Genomic DNA, 17,539 nt, shown 5'->3' with positions numbered 1-17,539 from the left:
CGTGTTACTACCTAGTGCGTTACTGGCTGAGAAGATGCGCTCCCGGAAGTAAGTACAGTTTTTTTTTCTCCTACTGGCGCAGTGAGCAGCTGCCGGGATGAAAGTCATAAAATTGATTTTCATATTTCTTTTCACCGAGTGAAGCAATGCAAGAAAAAAAAAGTGTCTTCCTTAAACCATTGTAGATTCTACAGTTTTCAACAAATTTTTAGATTGTTTTCGAAAGGTTCTAAGCTACTCTCAACTCAAATGTTTAGCTTAAGAAAATATAGCAAATATTTTCTTTTTAGAAGTTAAAGAGTATGCTGTAATTTTTTTTTAAATCTTATCATTGACATCAGGAACACTGCGTCGAAGCTTTACAACGAAAAATTTGCAAAGAAACTAGCCACTATTTTGCACCACTTTGGGCAGAAATTAGGATAGTTTAGTAATAAAGTATAACGCTTACAATAGAACAAAGCATCATACGATAATGAATGGCTAATGAAAAATTGTACTTGGATTCTTTGCAGCAGGATAAGAACCCAAGTACAATCATAGAATGCAATTTTAATCATAGCCAAGTATCCCAGGAAAGCATTATTCTTAACAGTTGGTGTGACCAATACATGCGTGGTGTCATTTTAGCAACCAACGTTTGGCCAGTCACTTTGTCATGACTCAGTCAGTTCTGCAAAATGTCACTGACAAAGTCATGACAATTTCGGGCTGAAACAAAAGTCATGTCAACGTCACGAGCTCTACTGTGATGATCAGAGGTGAGACTCAAACAGTTGATGCGACCATCACATGCTTTGTTGTGCAACCAACTCTTGGTCAGTCACTTGCTTGCGATATTTTCTGTCGGTGATCATCACGATACTCATGGGAGATATGCGGTGCGTACGAGTAGTTCCACGCAACAAAGCGAGCATGCTTTCTCGCTCAAATGCTTTAGCATTCTACTCAACAGATCATCAAAGCGAGAAAGCATGCTTATTTAGTTGTTTGGGACCATTCGCCAAGTATGTCCCAAGAAGGTCGTGATTATCATAGGGGGAAAATGGCATGACAAAGTGAGTGAACAAGAGTTGGGTGCTACAAAAAATGTCACCAAGTATGTGATTGGTCCACCAACTAATTGAGTCTGGCCTCTGATCATTTCAGTTGTCTACGTGAACTGAATTGAACTTCGTTTCAGTGTTGGTGACTGAAACATTGGCATTTGGCAGCACTGTTCACAGTCAGAAATAGTCATGATTATACTTGCAAAGGCATTAAGCTCAGCTTGTCAGTCAGAGTACTATCAGCAATGAACATCAAGCTACCACGGATATGCTCATTGTTTTCGGTGATGATCGTCATCTGATGCTCAAGACACTTTGAAGCACTGCATACAAGGCTTCTACAAGTCCGGGTAAGTTTGAATCTCATTCAGAACGTCGGCCCGGTTACGTAGTATACCAAGTAAAGCTCCTAATGTTCGTTATGCCAAAGAAGCACGGATGTACCGATAGCAGAAGTATGGATTGTTGTACTAGATGTACTGTAAGAATCATAATCTTTGTTACATAATCATAACACAATATTTACATTTTTTTAAACACAAATTTGGAATACTTTTATCACACCTTTTGCCCAAAAGTGCCCACAAAAGTGGCTTGCAGAAACAACTGTAGTCGGTCTAAAGCTGACTGCACGGCATTCAAGTCACTCTTCATGCAGCGATTTTTGTCACCAAGTTCAATTCATAGCTAGTTCTGCAGCCAACATAACGACAGCTCGGCCATAGGTTAAGTTCAGGCTGACTGTTTCCGTTAAGCAGGCTCTGCTAAATGATACATAATTTGGGTAAAGTTTAGCGGCAAACATCTGCGCTAAATTGTATTCGATATTTTCGAACTGCGCATCTAGGTTTCCCGCAGCTAAATGTACCTTGCGACAAAAAAAAGAAACAATTCCCCACAAACTCTTCTGGTAGTGCTCCGATATCATCTACTCCAAACCAATAATTCTGTGCCGGTAGCACTCGGTTTGGCTCGGGACCCGTACGTATTTGGGTATTCGGGTGCTGAACTACGGCCAACGGGGAAGAATATTTCTCCGCACCATTGGCCGCTATGCCGAGCGAATACGAATTATCCAGAATGCTACAATCTCGCAAACCAAACCCCCCCGTCCGCGGGGACAGGCTGCCCGAATGACGTTAATCGAACGGCAGAACCGAGACACTTTAAAGCATAAAGAGGATAAGTAGTAGGAGCGATGATTTGTTTACCACAATTGTATGCGGGGATCTACGGGCCTCTCCGTTTGTACGTTCAATTTAATTCCGAAAGGGTTTAGCAAACACTCACACTCCCTAAAACTCGCACACACACACATACACAGGCACATTGCTGATGAACACTCCAGCACACTTGTGCATGCCCGTAGGTACGTGAGGAGATTGTTAAGCAATAGATTGCAGACCCGATCCCCGCCTTTGTTAATGTGGCGTGTGTGGCTAGCGAAAAGAAGAAGACAAAACAAAAATAAGCCACCCCCAAGGCGACACTCTCGTTAATTTATTGACAGTACCAAAAAATTGTAAATAGTTTACTTACGCACCTGTGCGAGCCTGCCCTTCCCGGCAGAGGCCCAAAATGTCCCGCAAAGTGCTGCACGGCAAATGGCGCCACTTCACACTGGGTTTAGAACATTAGAACCTGTGAAAGGTATTAAGTGAAGGTGCAAACAAACGGCCAACGGGGGGAAGGGATGTCACTTTGGGACCCTTGGGCCAGTTGGGATTGGGAACTATCAAGAAAAGGGTGTGGAGGTTTTTAAAACGCACCCAGACTTTGAAGAAACTCTAATTAGAAGCTTACATTTGCAAAGCGCAGATGTCAATTTGTTCTAGCATTTCAGTCATTTTAGCAATGATCTCATCTGCCTAATACTAGGTAACTCACGGGAGCTTCTTTTCTCCTACCGGTGTGTAGGTAACGTCGGACGTGTACCCTGTTTCTAATGAAACTTCCAACAAGCAATTACAATCGCTACTTTCCGTACCTGCTCACACAGCCTTCACCAATATCAAACGAAAGAAATAGAGAGCGAGAGAAGAGCGAGTGAAAAAGACGAGAAGCCGAATATGATTCGCCATGTGGTGGCGGAGCTTCGGGTTCGGGGGAGAAGGGGGCAGCCGCAAGGTAACGCTAACGCCTGGTTCGAGTGTAGTGCAGAAACAAAAACAAAAAAAAACGAAGCATGTGCACTAGAGTACTATGTAGTCACATGGTGTCCATGTGCGAGGTGCCAGTCGCAAACTAACCTTCCTCCAGTAACGTTCGCACAACCGGGCGGCGCTTTTGGGGCTAGTTGGCATTCTAGTTGGCTAGCAGAGCGAGGTCCTGGCATGCTATAGACACCGGCAGGCAACAACGATCCTGGGTAGAGGTGTAATCGATATTCGTGGAACAATTCACTAGCAGCATCAAAAGGGACGGTGTGTGCGTTCTGTTGTGTCTTTGTGAGAGGTGCATGTGTGCGCGCGCGCGTGTGTGTGTGTGTGAGAGAGAGTTGTATGTGTGACAGTTTAAGTTGTTCCGAGGAGCATGTCCTGTTCGGGTAGATCCTCGCGGGGAGCGAGCACCGTGGTCGGCGTGATACAACAGCTGCTACTACTGCTACTACTACTGGGCGCTGCGTCTACCGACGCACAATGTGTGGCCAGTGTCAGCCAGCGGCTGAAGATGTCCGCCCTGCTCGACAGCATCTACCCGCCCTGGACGGACGGTAGCTGTCTGCTGCGGGAGCCGGCAGCAGAACCGACCAAGATCGACGATCGCCTACCGGTCGACTGGGACAGTCTAATTGTGCAGGCAAACGAAACGATTTCGGCGCTCCCGCCGCCCTCGAACCTGACGGACATGGCGGACTATTTGCTCGAGCTCGGGGCAGACGGCGACAGCCTGGACACTGCGCCAACGGGCAGCGATGAGCTGAGCGCTACCGAAACAGGTGAGCAATCAAGTGTGTATGTGTGTGTGTGTGTGCGTGTGATGATCCCAGAACATCCAGGACTCACCCAAGTACACCAGGACGGAGTGGTGCACACGTGCTAGAGAGAATACTTTCACTTTCATTACGCTCATCAATCAATCGTAACCGGAACAGTCCCAGGGCTCCCCCCATCAACGTCGTTCAAACTTTGCCCGTGGTCAGCCCGGAAACTCGCGAGCCATCATTCCCGGAAGCAAACCGTGTGTTGTGCGGTACCTGGAACTGGAGCCTAGAAACAAACGGTACCCCGCGTTTGGTTTCATTTTTGCCCGCGGTGTTATGCTGCCGATTGCTGTTTTTTTTTTGCCAGCACTAAAACAATAGCACGCTTTTTAACGGTTATGATAACAAAACCCCAATGCTCCGAGCAGAAGAATAAGCAGAAGAAACAAACATCCACACGGGGGTTTCGCTTTCCTTCCAGCCCCTGCTAGGGGTGGAGGGAAAGCAATGGCGCGCCCGCCCTACAGTGACATAAAAACTGCACCGAGTTGAATTGCTCCACCCGGCGCGGCTCGCCCCCAGTCCCGCAGTGCTCTCTGTTGGGCCCTCTGTTGGGGTTGGAATTATGATAGCGCACTGTGCGTTGCGTTTTTCTCCGCCCTTCCTTCCTTCTTCCTCTGGGGCGAAAAAAAAAACGTTTGATTGAGTTTTGAAAGTGAAGTCGGTGCGTCATGCGCGCAAATGTGCTAACCTCTTTAGCTATGCTGCACCCCACCCCGACCGACCGAGCGGCTCGAGGTACGCTCAAGTGCACCACCGTTCACACTCGATGTGTCCCCGCTTTTCTGGCACGCATATGCGTTTTTTTGTTGTAACTCGGCCTTTGCCAGTGCACGACAAACTTGGCCGGTTTTAAAAGCAGACGCAGCAATGATCGAGCAAATCCGAGATCCGGGGATAGAAATTGTAGCAAGAAGCAGTCGAGATTTGTTGTTGTTGCCTTGCTCCTTGGGCTTTATTTTGTCATTTATCCACGAGGTCCAAACCCCTGTATAAAACATTAAGGCAGATATTACAGGATTTAAAATACTTTCCGTTAACCGTGAACTGTTTGGTTCATATCTCTGGAATCCTTCGGACCATATAGAAGATCAATGTTGGGATTGATCTTATTGCATATATTGTTTTACGGTCTACATGCAGAGATTTTCAGCAGTTCTCATTATTTTGGGACACTTTCTGCAGGGGAAATGAGCTTTATGAGATGGGAATTAGTATTCTTTTCGAAATTCCTGTTGCATTTTCACAAAAAGAGTACCGTAGAGTGCAATTCCTATCATAAAAAATTCATTTCAACTGAGAAAAGACAAGAAGGTGTTCCAAAATTAAGAGAACCCAAAAATGATGAGAAACTAAACAGGCATTCGCTGTTGCTCATCATGCTCCAAGTACTTGCAGAGATTTTCAGGGGTTCTCATAAGTTTGGGACTCTTTCTGCTGAGGAAATGAACTTTATGTGATTGGAATTAGTACCCTGTTAGGACAGTCACAATGGAAATTCCTATTCGATTTGCCCAAAAAAGGTGCCGTATTGTCCAATTCCTGTCATAAACAGTTTATTTCAAACAAGAAGTCAAGAAGGTATTCTCAAAATGATGAAAAGCTAAGCAGGCATGTCGATGTTGCTCATCATGCTCCAAGTTCTGACAGCTCGGAGCAATTCAGAGAATAGACGCGTTCGCAAACCTTCCAAAATCCGCAAGTCAGCAGCTGAGTTCCGCATTGGAGAAGCAACGGCTCACACCGTCCCCATTCAAAATAACCCCCATTTCTAACAGCTTTGTTGGCTCAGGCTTTGATGGTCCGTCTGTTGGTTTGAAGTTTTCCAGTGACTCACAACAACACCAAAATTCCAGTGACTTGCGTTAGAATTTCACAGGGGTTTTCTTCCAAAACACATCCTCCGAGAGCGAAACAGTCAACACCACTGTGCTCGGTGGTCTTGAGCGCAGTACCCGTTTGTAGATGACCTACAAACGCTGCCAATGTGTGTTTTGCCATGAACATTCCTCCATTCTGATCGTCTAAACGGGTCCAGACGCAAGGTGCAATGCGCGATACTGAAGAAAGCGCACCACGCGCCGTTGGCTTTGCTTTCGCCAACTTCCTTCCAATCTGCCATCACCGGCCCGAGCGCTCATCCCATGACCGTCCCCCGCCTTGGTACCAATCTTCCCACGCTTCTAATTTCAGCACCCTTCAGCACTGACCTTCGGTACGGGCAGCGCGCAGCGGGGTCGTCTCCGTCTAAAGGTGTGCGGGCGCTAAAGATCAAGTACGCGCGTACTGTACATTTCGTACAGCACAGTGGCTTATTAACGCCATCCAACGAGACCATGACACTGTAAACGAGCTGCTGCCGCCGCCGGGCTACTGCGATTAAATGCGCTAACACCTGGAACGGGGCCACACTTGGCCGGTGGGTTGCGTACATGTGCGTACATCTCGACCGATATCTCGACCCTGGCGCGGGTTGGAGGGCAAAGCGAATTAAAGTAGCGGGGTAGCGGCAAGAAAAAAAAAGCCAACCCGTACGGAACACATGCATCGTTTAATGAAGCTGAGATGAGATTCCGGTCTCCGGATCGGTATCTAATGCGGCGCTCATAGTTCAACCCATTGGGGCTGCGAAGTTCGTGACATTGCCCCTACCCGACGCGCACCCAGGGGGAGAGGGTATGTATTTAACTAGCAATCTAGAAAGTTAATGGACGCTCCGTACCTCACACGCAGACCCGTAACCCATCGCTGCCATGGCCGCTGGACATATTAAAGCCGAAAATTGCACCCACTGTACCGGCGGGAGCATAATGATTGGCAGCGCGCCCGGACGGAAGACCGGAAGAGGCCGGTGGGGGTGGGTGGTTGTTTGTGCAAGCTGCGCCGACCCTTGGATTCGGTTCGACTTTTGGCGGATGATGTAACGCACAAAACTGCAGGCGTACTTGCTACTATATCGCGACTATTACACTACCGAGGGTACGGAGTTTTACATAATTGTGTGTGTGTGAGTATTTGTATGTCTTCGAGTGTATGTGTGTATGGGTTTTGGATATCGGTAGCTCTTCCAGCTATTGTTGTTTCATTTTCTTTACTTTTTTATCACTGTTACCCAGCGCTTTATTTCCCGTGCAATGGTATGCCCGAAACGTGTGGGCATAAATGCACACACACACACACACGCATTCTGATCCGATAGTCGCGATAGCGAAACGATCACGAGGACAATAAAGATATTAAAATGCATGCCATGCGCGTGTTACGATTGCCGTCGCGCTGTGCCCGCGCGCCAGCAATCCGCGCGATGGACCGATCGAATGTGCACAACCGTTTGTGTGCGCGCGCACGATGGCCAAATCTGCCGCTGCCGCCACTGCCGTCGCCGTGTAGCAGCGCTTCATACTGCGCATCGTTTACATTCCGTTTAAGCTGTAAGAGCATTCGGCATTAGAATTGTGCGTGGATGGAACAGATTCTATTTTGCGTAGAAGTTTTGCGCACTGATCTATCGACCTTCGAACGCTTTTCTGCGTTTTGATGACGAAAAAACTTATTTTCGTTCTCAAACCTTGTGCGAAAGGAGTTGAAAAATTTAGCTCGATTGCGTTGTTAAAGTTGTGTTATATGTTTTAGGGAAACATTATAGACACCGAACGTCGAAACTGCAGTAGGCGTCAATTCGCCATACTAAATCAGGGAAAGGAATTCAATAAAACGTCTCCAAGACAGCTAAAACGTTAGGGATTTTTTTTATTGGAGACAAAAAAAACAATTAAAATTGAAATTAATGTGTTTTTAATTCCCCAACTTTTTATTTTATTTTTGTAAGGTAAAATTGGTTTTTAACGGAATTTTGATTTTTTTTACTATGAATTTAAATCGTATCAGAGCACAAGTATTTATAGAGAACCACTAGCTGGAATCGATTCTCGAAGCAACCTAATACGTAGACATCACACACAAACATTTCACACGATGATAATTTTGATCCGCTTAGGCGCGGGTCAATGAAACTGTTTCGGGATAGTCGGGTAGTATCTTTCCCTTAACAAAATGGCCTCATAGCTAGCAAATATTGGCTGATGCAGGGATGAAATTGAAAAGTTATAGTTATTAGTCAAGAGAGTTGTAAAAAAGCCACATTGGTAATTCTTGTGCCTATTATTGGGGTTTTCAGGGGTTCACATAGCTGTGGGACACTTTAATAACTCTTACGGGAAATGAACTTCAAGCGTTGGGAATTGGACTCTATGGCACCGCATTGGACAGGACCCTTAGAAATTCCTGTGGGATTTCTACAGGTCCAATTCGTAACACATTAAGTTCATTTCCTGTAAGAAAGAGTCACAAAAGTGTCCCAGAGCTATGAAAACCCTGTAAATAACCTATGTTTAGAGTACTAGTTCCAAAAGTCGATTTAAAAGCTCAGATAGATATTCTAAGAGTGTTTTTCGATAATTTTATGATTTTTTGCACAAGCATAAACGAAGTGTATTCCATCGGAATGTGAAGATGATATTTTGACATGAGATCTAAAGAACTGTTCAGGAACCCTTTAGATTTAGCACATATTTGGAGTAATGAATAAGAACTATACATTTTTAGAGTTAAGGCGAGCATCACTGTAAGTATGAGTAATGAGCTGATTTGCGTACCTACTTACTTATCCGGCGCTGTAACCGCTTTGCAGTCTTGAACTGCCTCAGGAGTGTACCCGTAACCGCTCAGGGTCGGTTTTGCTTGGTTTGTTTTTAATTCCACGTTTTCTGTTCTGTAAATAATCATACATTCATGATGAAGAACTTCGTTATCAATTAGAGTTAGATTAGTCTTTCGATTAGTTGAAAAGACGAACCTCCATTTATTGTGATAAATTCGGAACGAATCGAAAGCGTTAAACAGGCTAAATACCGGAGAGTTATGTTAGGCGACATGTTGAATTTCCGCGCTCACATTGACTGAATCATCTCGACTTTTTTTTTGGAAAAGTTCACGTCTACAAATAATTAATCTCGCCAAACTTTGATTACTGCTCTCCATTCTGTTTCTTGGCAATGAGGGTTAAGATAAAAGGCTTCAAAGGTTGCAAAACCGCATTATCAGGTTAGTTGTGGGGTGCGGTCGACGTACGCCAACCACTGTAATGCTAGATATTCTCTAGAAAGGCCTGTTGCCTGGGTATCTGGGGGAGATCATAATTTGGTGGTACGACGTCCATCGGCACTGTACACGCAGTGCTAGTGAGCCGAGGGTTCTCGTTTTCCATTCTTAAAATGCCAGAAACTCTTTGTTCTTCAAAGGGGTAATATGGTACAACAGATTACCCGGAGATGTTAAGAATGCGAGAAGCTTAGCTGATTTCAAACGTAAGTGCGTCATCTATGTTCAGTAAATTGTGTAACGTGAATTATGTATAGATGTCCTATGTCACTATGTAATATGTAACTGCAGTTGTCGTCACAATATTGATGATAATGATAAGATTTTTCTATATCTATTCGAATTGAATTTAGAAAAAAAAACATAAGAGACAATATAGGCTTGAGACACGCGCGCGTACATGGGAACATTCGGCTTCTTTTGGGGGAAAATTTACTGTCTGAACACGGTCTGTGAGATCACAGCAGGATTCAATAATTGATGATTGTAAGTGGCCAATTCCAGATACATTAGGATTACCTGCTTTGGAAGGTACTGCCCTGGAGCCAAACGTTGATAGCAGTGGAACAGGTCATATGTATGTCGCAGTTGTGTCCTGATAAGTTTTCCATCACTTGCTCGTATAATATATTTCAATATACCTATTACAGGTATATTCCGTCCTTAACAAACCAGTGTTGGGGTAAGAGGTGGAACTTATCATCATCAAAAGTTGTGGATTGCATATCATTAAGCGTCCAATCATAAATCCTTAACAATTTTCACCGATCAAACGTACCGTGTGGTGTTGTAGTGGTTGAAGGTGAAACTGAACTGTTGACCCAACAATATTATTTCTCGATATTTTTTTTAAACGAAATGGTACAATAGAAATATGCACATCCTTGAATTATAATCGTTAAAAAAAATTAAAAGGAACCTCAATTTTTCCTCCACAATATTTCAACCGCTCGCAGGATACATTACCTCGCTGAACAAGAAAGTGTTCAGCATCAATGTGCCATTCGATCCTGCCTACAGCGATCGCGTCTCGGCCGAATGCAAACGACAGTCGGCCCTGTTCTTCCGCGCGTATGCTGCATCCGAGCTGTGGGCCCTCAGAAGTAAGTAAAACCGTGTTGCAAATGCCAGGACACCGCGCCCCAATACTTACCTACGCTTTCTTCGCTCGCTGCCATATTCCAGTGCACGATGCTAGTGCAAAGGTGGGACACGGCATACTGAACGGGAACATCAACCAGTACGGCGATTTCGACCAGTGCCTTAGCATTCAGCAAACCCTCGGCAGCATGGGCGATTCGTCCGCCCAGGCAGCACCGCTCCGGGGGCGGTACTGCATGGCCGAGGTGCAGCCGACGATCAAGCCCAACACGCGCGTCCTGAAGCACCTGTTCGAGCTGGTCCAGGCGCACGGCATGCTGAAGAGCAACTTGGATGATGTAAGTAGCGTGGGCAGAGGGTGCCTGACAAAGTGATTGACTGACCGGGGAAGCACGTTTCTAATTCGTCTATACACACACACACACACACACAGCCCGGTCACCGCGTGCCTCGGTTTTCCACCGTCCACTGGGCGCTGTGCGTACCGGCCGGCTGTACCGCGGCTGACGTTCAACAGTCGCTCGGCGCCTTCCTGCACCACTACATAGCGGACACGGGCCTGCAGACGGAGGTAAAGGTGCATCCGGCACTGTGCCAGACCAAGCACTACATCTGGCACGAGTACTTCACCGATCGGACGCTGCTGGTGTGGTGCGCGTTTGCGCTCTACGCGCTGCTGGTGCTGTCCTCCACCCTGTACGACCTGAAGTTCCAGACCAAAGGTATCAAGCGTGAACGGGATGCTGCTGCTGTTGATTGTGGGGGGGGGGGGGGGTTCTTCTCATCTTAAACCACACCCTTTGCTAAAACTAGACCCGCTCTTTGCGAAAACGTTTTGCAGCGGAATGGTTCACGGTGTTTTCGCTCATCAAAAACACCCGTTCGATACTGAGCTTCAAGGAGGAGCGGAACGATATCGCTTGCCTGCACGGTATACGCTTCCTGAATGCGATGCTGCTACTGATTGCGCACAAATCCATGGCCCTGTTCTTCAACCCGTACATCAATCGGACGGAAATGAGCGAGGTACAACAGTCGTAAAGCATCGCTAAAGAGGGCAAGATGTTGTTTTTTCTTCTTCTTCTTCTAATCAATATATTGTGTGTTTGTGTGCCCTCTGCTGGTTCAGGTGCTTGGCCAACCGTGGACCGTGATCGGCCGGGCGGCAGCCATCTTCACCGATCCGTTCATCATGTTCAGCGGCTTCCTGACCACGTTCTCCTTCATCGAGCGGCTGCAGAAGGGCCAGCGGGTTCGGCTGCACCAGGAGTACATTGGCCGGTTGCTGCGGATTGCCCCACCGCTCGGTGCGCTCATTCTGATCTGCACCTTTGTGCTGCCGTTTCTCGGCACCGGCCCGCTGTGGAATCTGGTGGTGACGAACCACGGCGACATCTGCAAGCAGTACTGGTGGCGCAACATGCTGTTCATACACAACTACTTCGGCTTCAAGAACATGTGCCTCACGCACACGCACCACGTCGGCATCGATACGGAGCTGTTCTTCGTGGCGCCCCTGTTCATTTACTGCGTGTGGAAGTGGCCCCGCCGCGGCCTGATGGGGCTGGCCGCGATCGCCCTACTGACCACCGTCCACCGGTTCTACGTCACCTACAGTATGCGGTTGGCCAACTACGTCTACTTCGGCACGTCGTAGGTGTTTTGGTGTCGGTTGTTGGCGATTCTCGCTGAAGCCTATGATGATAGCTGATCTGTTTTTGCGTTATTTTTTCTTCTTCTTTTTGTTTCGTTGCAGCGTGAAGCAACTGTTTGAAACTGCCGACTACATGTACATACTGCCGTACTACCGTGTCACCGTCTACCTCATGGGCGTTATGCTAGGCTACGTTTGCTCCAAGTACAAAACGATGCAACTCACCGAGGTAAGCGCCGTGCAATCAAGGGATGTGCTCTTTGAAGCGCACCCACGACTCCGATCCGATTCCGGCTATTGTTTGTCCGATTCCGACTCGGGCAAACTCCGAACCACTAGTTCCGCCCAGAATTGGAGTCGTTCGGAGTCATCTGGAATCTTCAAGAGTCCGACTCCGGGCAACTCCGGGCAACTCTGTACGACTCCAGACGACTCTGGACGACTCCGAACGACTTAGGACGACTCCAGACGCCTCCAGACAACTCTGGAGAACTTCGGACGATTCCAGACGACCCCAGACGACTCCAGACGACTTGGGGAAATTCCGGGCGGAACAGATGGTTCGGATTTTGCCAAACCGGCTTTCCGGGTAACTCCGAAACTCCGGGTGACTCCGAAGGGCTCTTAACGACTCCGGACGACTCCGGACGACTCCGAACAACTTCGGACGACTTCAGACGACTCCAGACAACTCCGGGAAATTCCAGACGACTCCAATTCCAGGCGGAACTAGTGGTTCGGATTTTGCCAAACTGGCTCTCCGGGTGGCTCCGAACGGCTCTTAACGGCTCCGAATTACTGCGAACTACTCCGGACGATTCAGGACGACTCCGGACAACTTCGGACGACCCCAGACGACTCGGGGCAATTCCAGTCGCAATTCCGGTCGAGATTGCGAACGACTCCGGATAATTCTGGGTGGACCTACCTTCCGGAATCGGTTCCGAAATTATCGGAGTAGGATCAGAGCCGACCCCAGATTGTTGCCTCCCATCACGCATCACTAGTGCAATCGATTATCAATGCAGTCACTATTTTCATAAAATCAAATGTTTTGTTGTTGTTGTTTCTATGTGCTCCTCTCCTCCTTAACAGAAACAAATGAAAATCGGATGGTACATCAGCACACTGTCCATTGCCGTGGCGTTCTTCGGACCGGCCCCGATGGGCTCGATGCACTACGTGTACAATCCGCTGCACGCCGCGAGCTACGCAGCGTTCTCGCCGATAGCGTGGTGTCTCTTTTTTGCCTGGACCGTCTTCACCGCCCACCTGGGCTATCGAAGTATGTGGCCGCCGAGATGTGTGCCTTTGGTTTTGTTTAAATCATGAATAAGAGGATATATGTATCAATTATTATTATTATTATTTTTTGCTTTCCGCTACCAACCCGCCAAACCCGAGCGCAGACTGGGTGATAGACTTTTTCTCGTGGCGTGGGTTCCGCATCACCACCAGAATATCGTACGCTATCTACCTGACGCAGTTTCCCATCTTCTTCTACAACGTTGGCAGAACGCGGTCGCCACAGTATTTCGAGTTCTGGCCAGCCGTTATCGTAAGTAGAAGCAACGACACACGCGCGGGTGCTGCAGATGATCTAATCAGACGGCCATTATCGATTGCAGTTCAACACTAACGAGTACCTGGTCGTGTTTCTCTCATCCTTCCTGCTGACGGTCCTGTTCGAGACACCGTTCATCAACGTGAAGAAGCTACTGTTCAGTAACAACCGACACGCGAAGCAGGCGGCAGGCGGCGGCGATGGCAGCACAAGCGCCACTGAACCATTGGCAGCGCATCCTGCAAAACTTGACGCAGCACCGGGTAGTAGTGCTGGAGGAGTTTGTCCCGGCATGATGGACGAGAATGAAAATAGTCGATCTAATGGGTATTTTGAGTGTGACAAGAGTAAATTAAATTGTTAGGCAGTATTTCGTTTGTGTTCCATCGTTTCACTTCTTTTTCTTGTGATGACACAGTAGCTTGGGAGCCTCGCCGCTGGACCTTAAACATACGTTGCGATGGACACAGTGGTAAATACAAAACGTTGAAATTGGGATTATTGCATGCTAAAAAATAGAAACATATTTAACATAAGTTAATTATTTTAAGATGACCCTTGTAACCAAACGGACGATATCAATACAGGTACAACACACTCACACAAAAATGCTACCCTTGCTACACCTCTCTTAAACAGCTGAGCTCTTAAATAAACTGAGAGATAAACCACTGGTGTTGTTTATGTTTTTTTGCTTGGGTTTTATTATAATTGCTCATAGTTCAAATACAAAAAAATCTAATTCTTTTACTTCTATATCATCTGGGTAGTTAAATGTTATAAATGCAAAAACTGAGAAAGTAAACCGAATAATGTGTAAGTAAAGAATGAAAAACCTAACTGCCATCAGATTGAATTCAAAGCGAAGGAACGGTCTAGCTTGAAAAAAAACATTAGATATGAGTGATGAATTACTAATCGAACTGCCAACAGCTGCGTAACTGTGTAGCATGAACGATCGAAATTTGTAGTGATCAAATCATAAAAAAAGTAATAAAAGTTAGCGAAGAGCCATGGACTTGGTTGTCCATGGGTGTCGCAAATGATTTACTGGTTGGTATCAGCAACCAAATATTGTTCATCTATTAAAGTCTGATAAGCGAGCGTTTGGCAGTCCTTCGCCGTGAAGAGCTCTACCTCTGGCAAACTCGTACTCTCCTCCACGTCAGGGCGCTGGATGAATCGCACGTAAAATGATGCTGCTTCAAGAAGCTCCTGCAGCCGTCCGTAAACCTCTGCAATGGGTCGTGTGGCGTTTGGCTGAACGCCCGCCAGCCGCACACATGCAAAACTCAGCGGTATCAAACGCAATTCTAGCGGGCACTCGCAGATATCCCTCTTCGGCAAAATTTCCCTAGTGAGATAATCCACGAACAGGACATGGACGGCATCTTGCACATCGTCCACCTTCTCTATGATTGCCCGGTAGTATGACCCATCCTCACTGTACCGAGCAAGGCATGGTGCACCCGCCACGAACATAACCGCCTGCTCCTGCTCGCCTGCTGCCTGCATCTGGGACGCTGCCACGGCCTGCACATTCTGGTGCAACCAATCCACCTGCTGCGAAAATTCCGTCACAAAGGGACGGATGTAGAGGGCCGGCTGACATATACAACAGAACACAATATCAGCAAGGAACCCTTCTGCCCGCGGTTCAATCCTCATTTGGTAGGGGTAATGCGCTGCTATCTTTCCCTTGATCGCCAAGCCTCCCGCATCCGAGGTCATGGCCGCAGTGGACTCGTTCTGCATCATCATCACGAAACACCCAATGCAGGATCCTGTACGAATTTTACGTTGGTAAAAATCTGTAAATATACACAAGATTACAGCCTCAGTGTATGAATTTAGGCTAGCGGCTTTCAATCGTGAGGGGGAATTTCCTTCTCACGATGGAAATTTGATGGGGGGGGGGGGATAGGATTTTTGTTTTAAAATTAGAATAAAATTAAACTGTAAAAATTAAACTGCCATCTTGCGGAATCCAGAAAAATATTATTCATCCAACAATCATTTGAGAATCATTATATGGCGATAATTACAAACTTTGCCGCCTTTCGCATGCACCTATCTATCTAGGTGAGTTCAACAATGCTGGAAATATGAAAACAAAACAGAACAAGCCCCGCAATGGATAGGACATCCAAGATCACAAGCGGTGATGTACGTTATCGACTACAGTAGTTTCAAGATACAGAAAAAAGCATGCATAACGTCATCAACACAAGAAAACATACTAGTGGTACTAGTGGAAAACATAAAAGTGGAGATCAGCCCTTGATGTTACGTTAGCGTTACGTGTTACGCCTGTTCTCAAAACCCAAGCAGCATTCTTGATGAACGCTTGTATATTTACTTAATTATTTGATACGTGTAATTACATTTAGGGATTTTTGTAATTATTTACTGTAAAAAGTGTGGGAATAACAAAATGCACAGAAAGTAGAGAAATATAACACGACCGCTACTTTGTATGACATTGTCAAAAACATGTAAAGAATAATACGCCACACGTAGAAATAATTATAAATAAGTACGGTACTTCCTCAATCTGTTTATCAAAAGCAAGCGTATCAAAAAATGCACACAAAAAACTAATGCAAGGAACACTAGTTGATTATAACACTGAAACTAGTGTTCCCTTAACACAAATAACTTGTTTTCTTTTGGTTTACAAACAGGAACGTTGAAGGAAACGAAGCAAATACTACAAAGTACTTCCATAGATTGATGTGAATCGCTTAATATTGAATGCACTAGGGATGGTAGGCTAATGGATACAATTTTGTCGCAAAATGTAAATAAGAAAATGTTAGATTTTTTGATTGATTCGGGAGTCTGTTTCAACGCCTTGAGTTTGGATATAGCAAAAGAGCTGGGTTTAGATTGTATGAATCACAACGATAAGGAGGCTTTATCTAGTTTCGATGGATACTTATCCAACACTGAAGGATCCATTCTTATAAAAGAACATATTGGTATATTTGTAAACCTTATTAAATTTTTCAAACTAGAAAAACTTAGCGTTCCAACTATAATTGGAGCAGATTAAAAAAAAATACGATGTTGCGGCGGATAATTAATTAATTAATCAATTAATTTTCTGTGAATAATATCATTCTAGTTTTTCATTCATTTCATTCAGTTTTTTCTAATTTTCATTAAAAAAAAATCTTTTTACTCTCAGAACAAAAAAGAGCTTCCACGATTCTTGCGGATTAGTCAATCGCCATGATGTATCCTTACCTGGAATATTGTACCGCGTTGTCTCCGTTTTTCAATATGCTTCCCCCATTAACCCTGTGGGGTTAATTTCTGAAAATAAAGAAAATACAGCTTCAGCGTATGGACCAAACAATAGATTGATTTATGGGGACGAATAATTTCTATAGAATACAATAAAAGGGACGCCTACAGTCCAGCGATCAAATTGTCAGTAAAAATATTTCATTCTTTGTAATGAAATACTGAGAATTTGGATCAGAATTCCATGCAGCGCCTCAATCGTAAAACCGGAACAAAACTTTATTGAACTCAATTTTGTTCAGTTTTCCGATTGAGGCACTGTATATCACTATAACTAAATACAAATTCAACAATTATTAATCCTGCAATACTTACCGCTTCAATTTGCGACACGTTCACCACGAAAGTTACTGCGAATATAATACGAACAATAGCATGCGTTGCCGAATGCCGCCAGGCCACCTTTGTGATCGTTTTGGAACGATTGTGTTTACAGGCAGTGTCAATTCACTCGATGTTGCATAAGGTGAATACAGGAAGATGGTGTATCTGCCTGCTAAACAAATTCGAGCAGCTCGCCCCAAGTGCCATCCCAAGCAAGGATAATGTATTTAGAAGGTTGATTTTTATCGCTTTTGCTGGGCGACATTGTGGGGGACATCTGTCACTCTCTGCATACAAATTTCATTACCCCGCACCACCCCTCCCCGATTTTTATACCGGAGCCAAGGTGGAATGTATAATGAGGTGTAGTTATAGCGCTTTTGGCGATCCCCCCC

The 17,539-nt window shown here is 45.7% G+C and overlaps 2 protein-coding genes across 2 annotated transcripts; one reads left to right on the top strand and one right to left on the bottom strand.

The window, feature by feature from the left end:
* Positions 1–3,265: 3,265 nt before the first annotated feature.
* On the top strand, positions 3,266–13,881 carry LOC5666788 (nose resistant to fluoxetine protein 6). The gene is made up of 10 exons (XM_061652962.1): positions 3,266–3,987; positions 10,149–10,295; positions 10,378–10,631; positions 10,727–11,015; positions 11,135–11,319; positions 11,423–11,946; positions 12,050–12,176; positions 13,043–13,232; positions 13,357–13,505; positions 13,576–13,881. Exons 1-10 carry the CDS (start codon positions 3,582–3,584, stop codon positions 13,873–13,875), a joined length of 2,571 nt encoding a protein of 856 aa, XP_061508946.1. The 5' UTR covers positions 3,266–3,581; the 3' UTR covers positions 13,876–13,881.
* Positions 13,882–14,188: 307 nt separating this feature from the next.
* Positions 14,189–16,911, bottom strand: LOC11176121 (tudor domain-containing protein 1). Its single transcript, XM_061651359.1, has 2 exons — positions 16,761–16,911; positions 14,189–15,322 (listed from the first exon to the last, which is right to left on the bottom strand). The coding sequence occupies exon 2, from the start codon at positions 15,270–15,272 to the stop codon at positions 14,559–14,561; it is 714 nt and encodes a 237-aa protein (XP_061507343.1). The 5' UTR covers positions 15,273–15,322; positions 16,761–16,911; the 3' UTR covers positions 14,189–14,558.
* Positions 16,912–17,539: the final 628 nt, after the last annotated feature.

This window comes from Anopheles gambiae, chromosome X (assembly GCF_943734735.2).
Source record: "Anopheles gambiae chromosome X, idAnoGambNW_F1_1, whole genome shotgun sequence".
Taxonomy (NCBI): Eukaryota; Metazoa; Arthropoda; class Insecta; order Diptera; family Culicidae; genus Anopheles; species Anopheles gambiae.
This window is presented reverse-complemented; position numbering and strand designations above follow the sequence as displayed.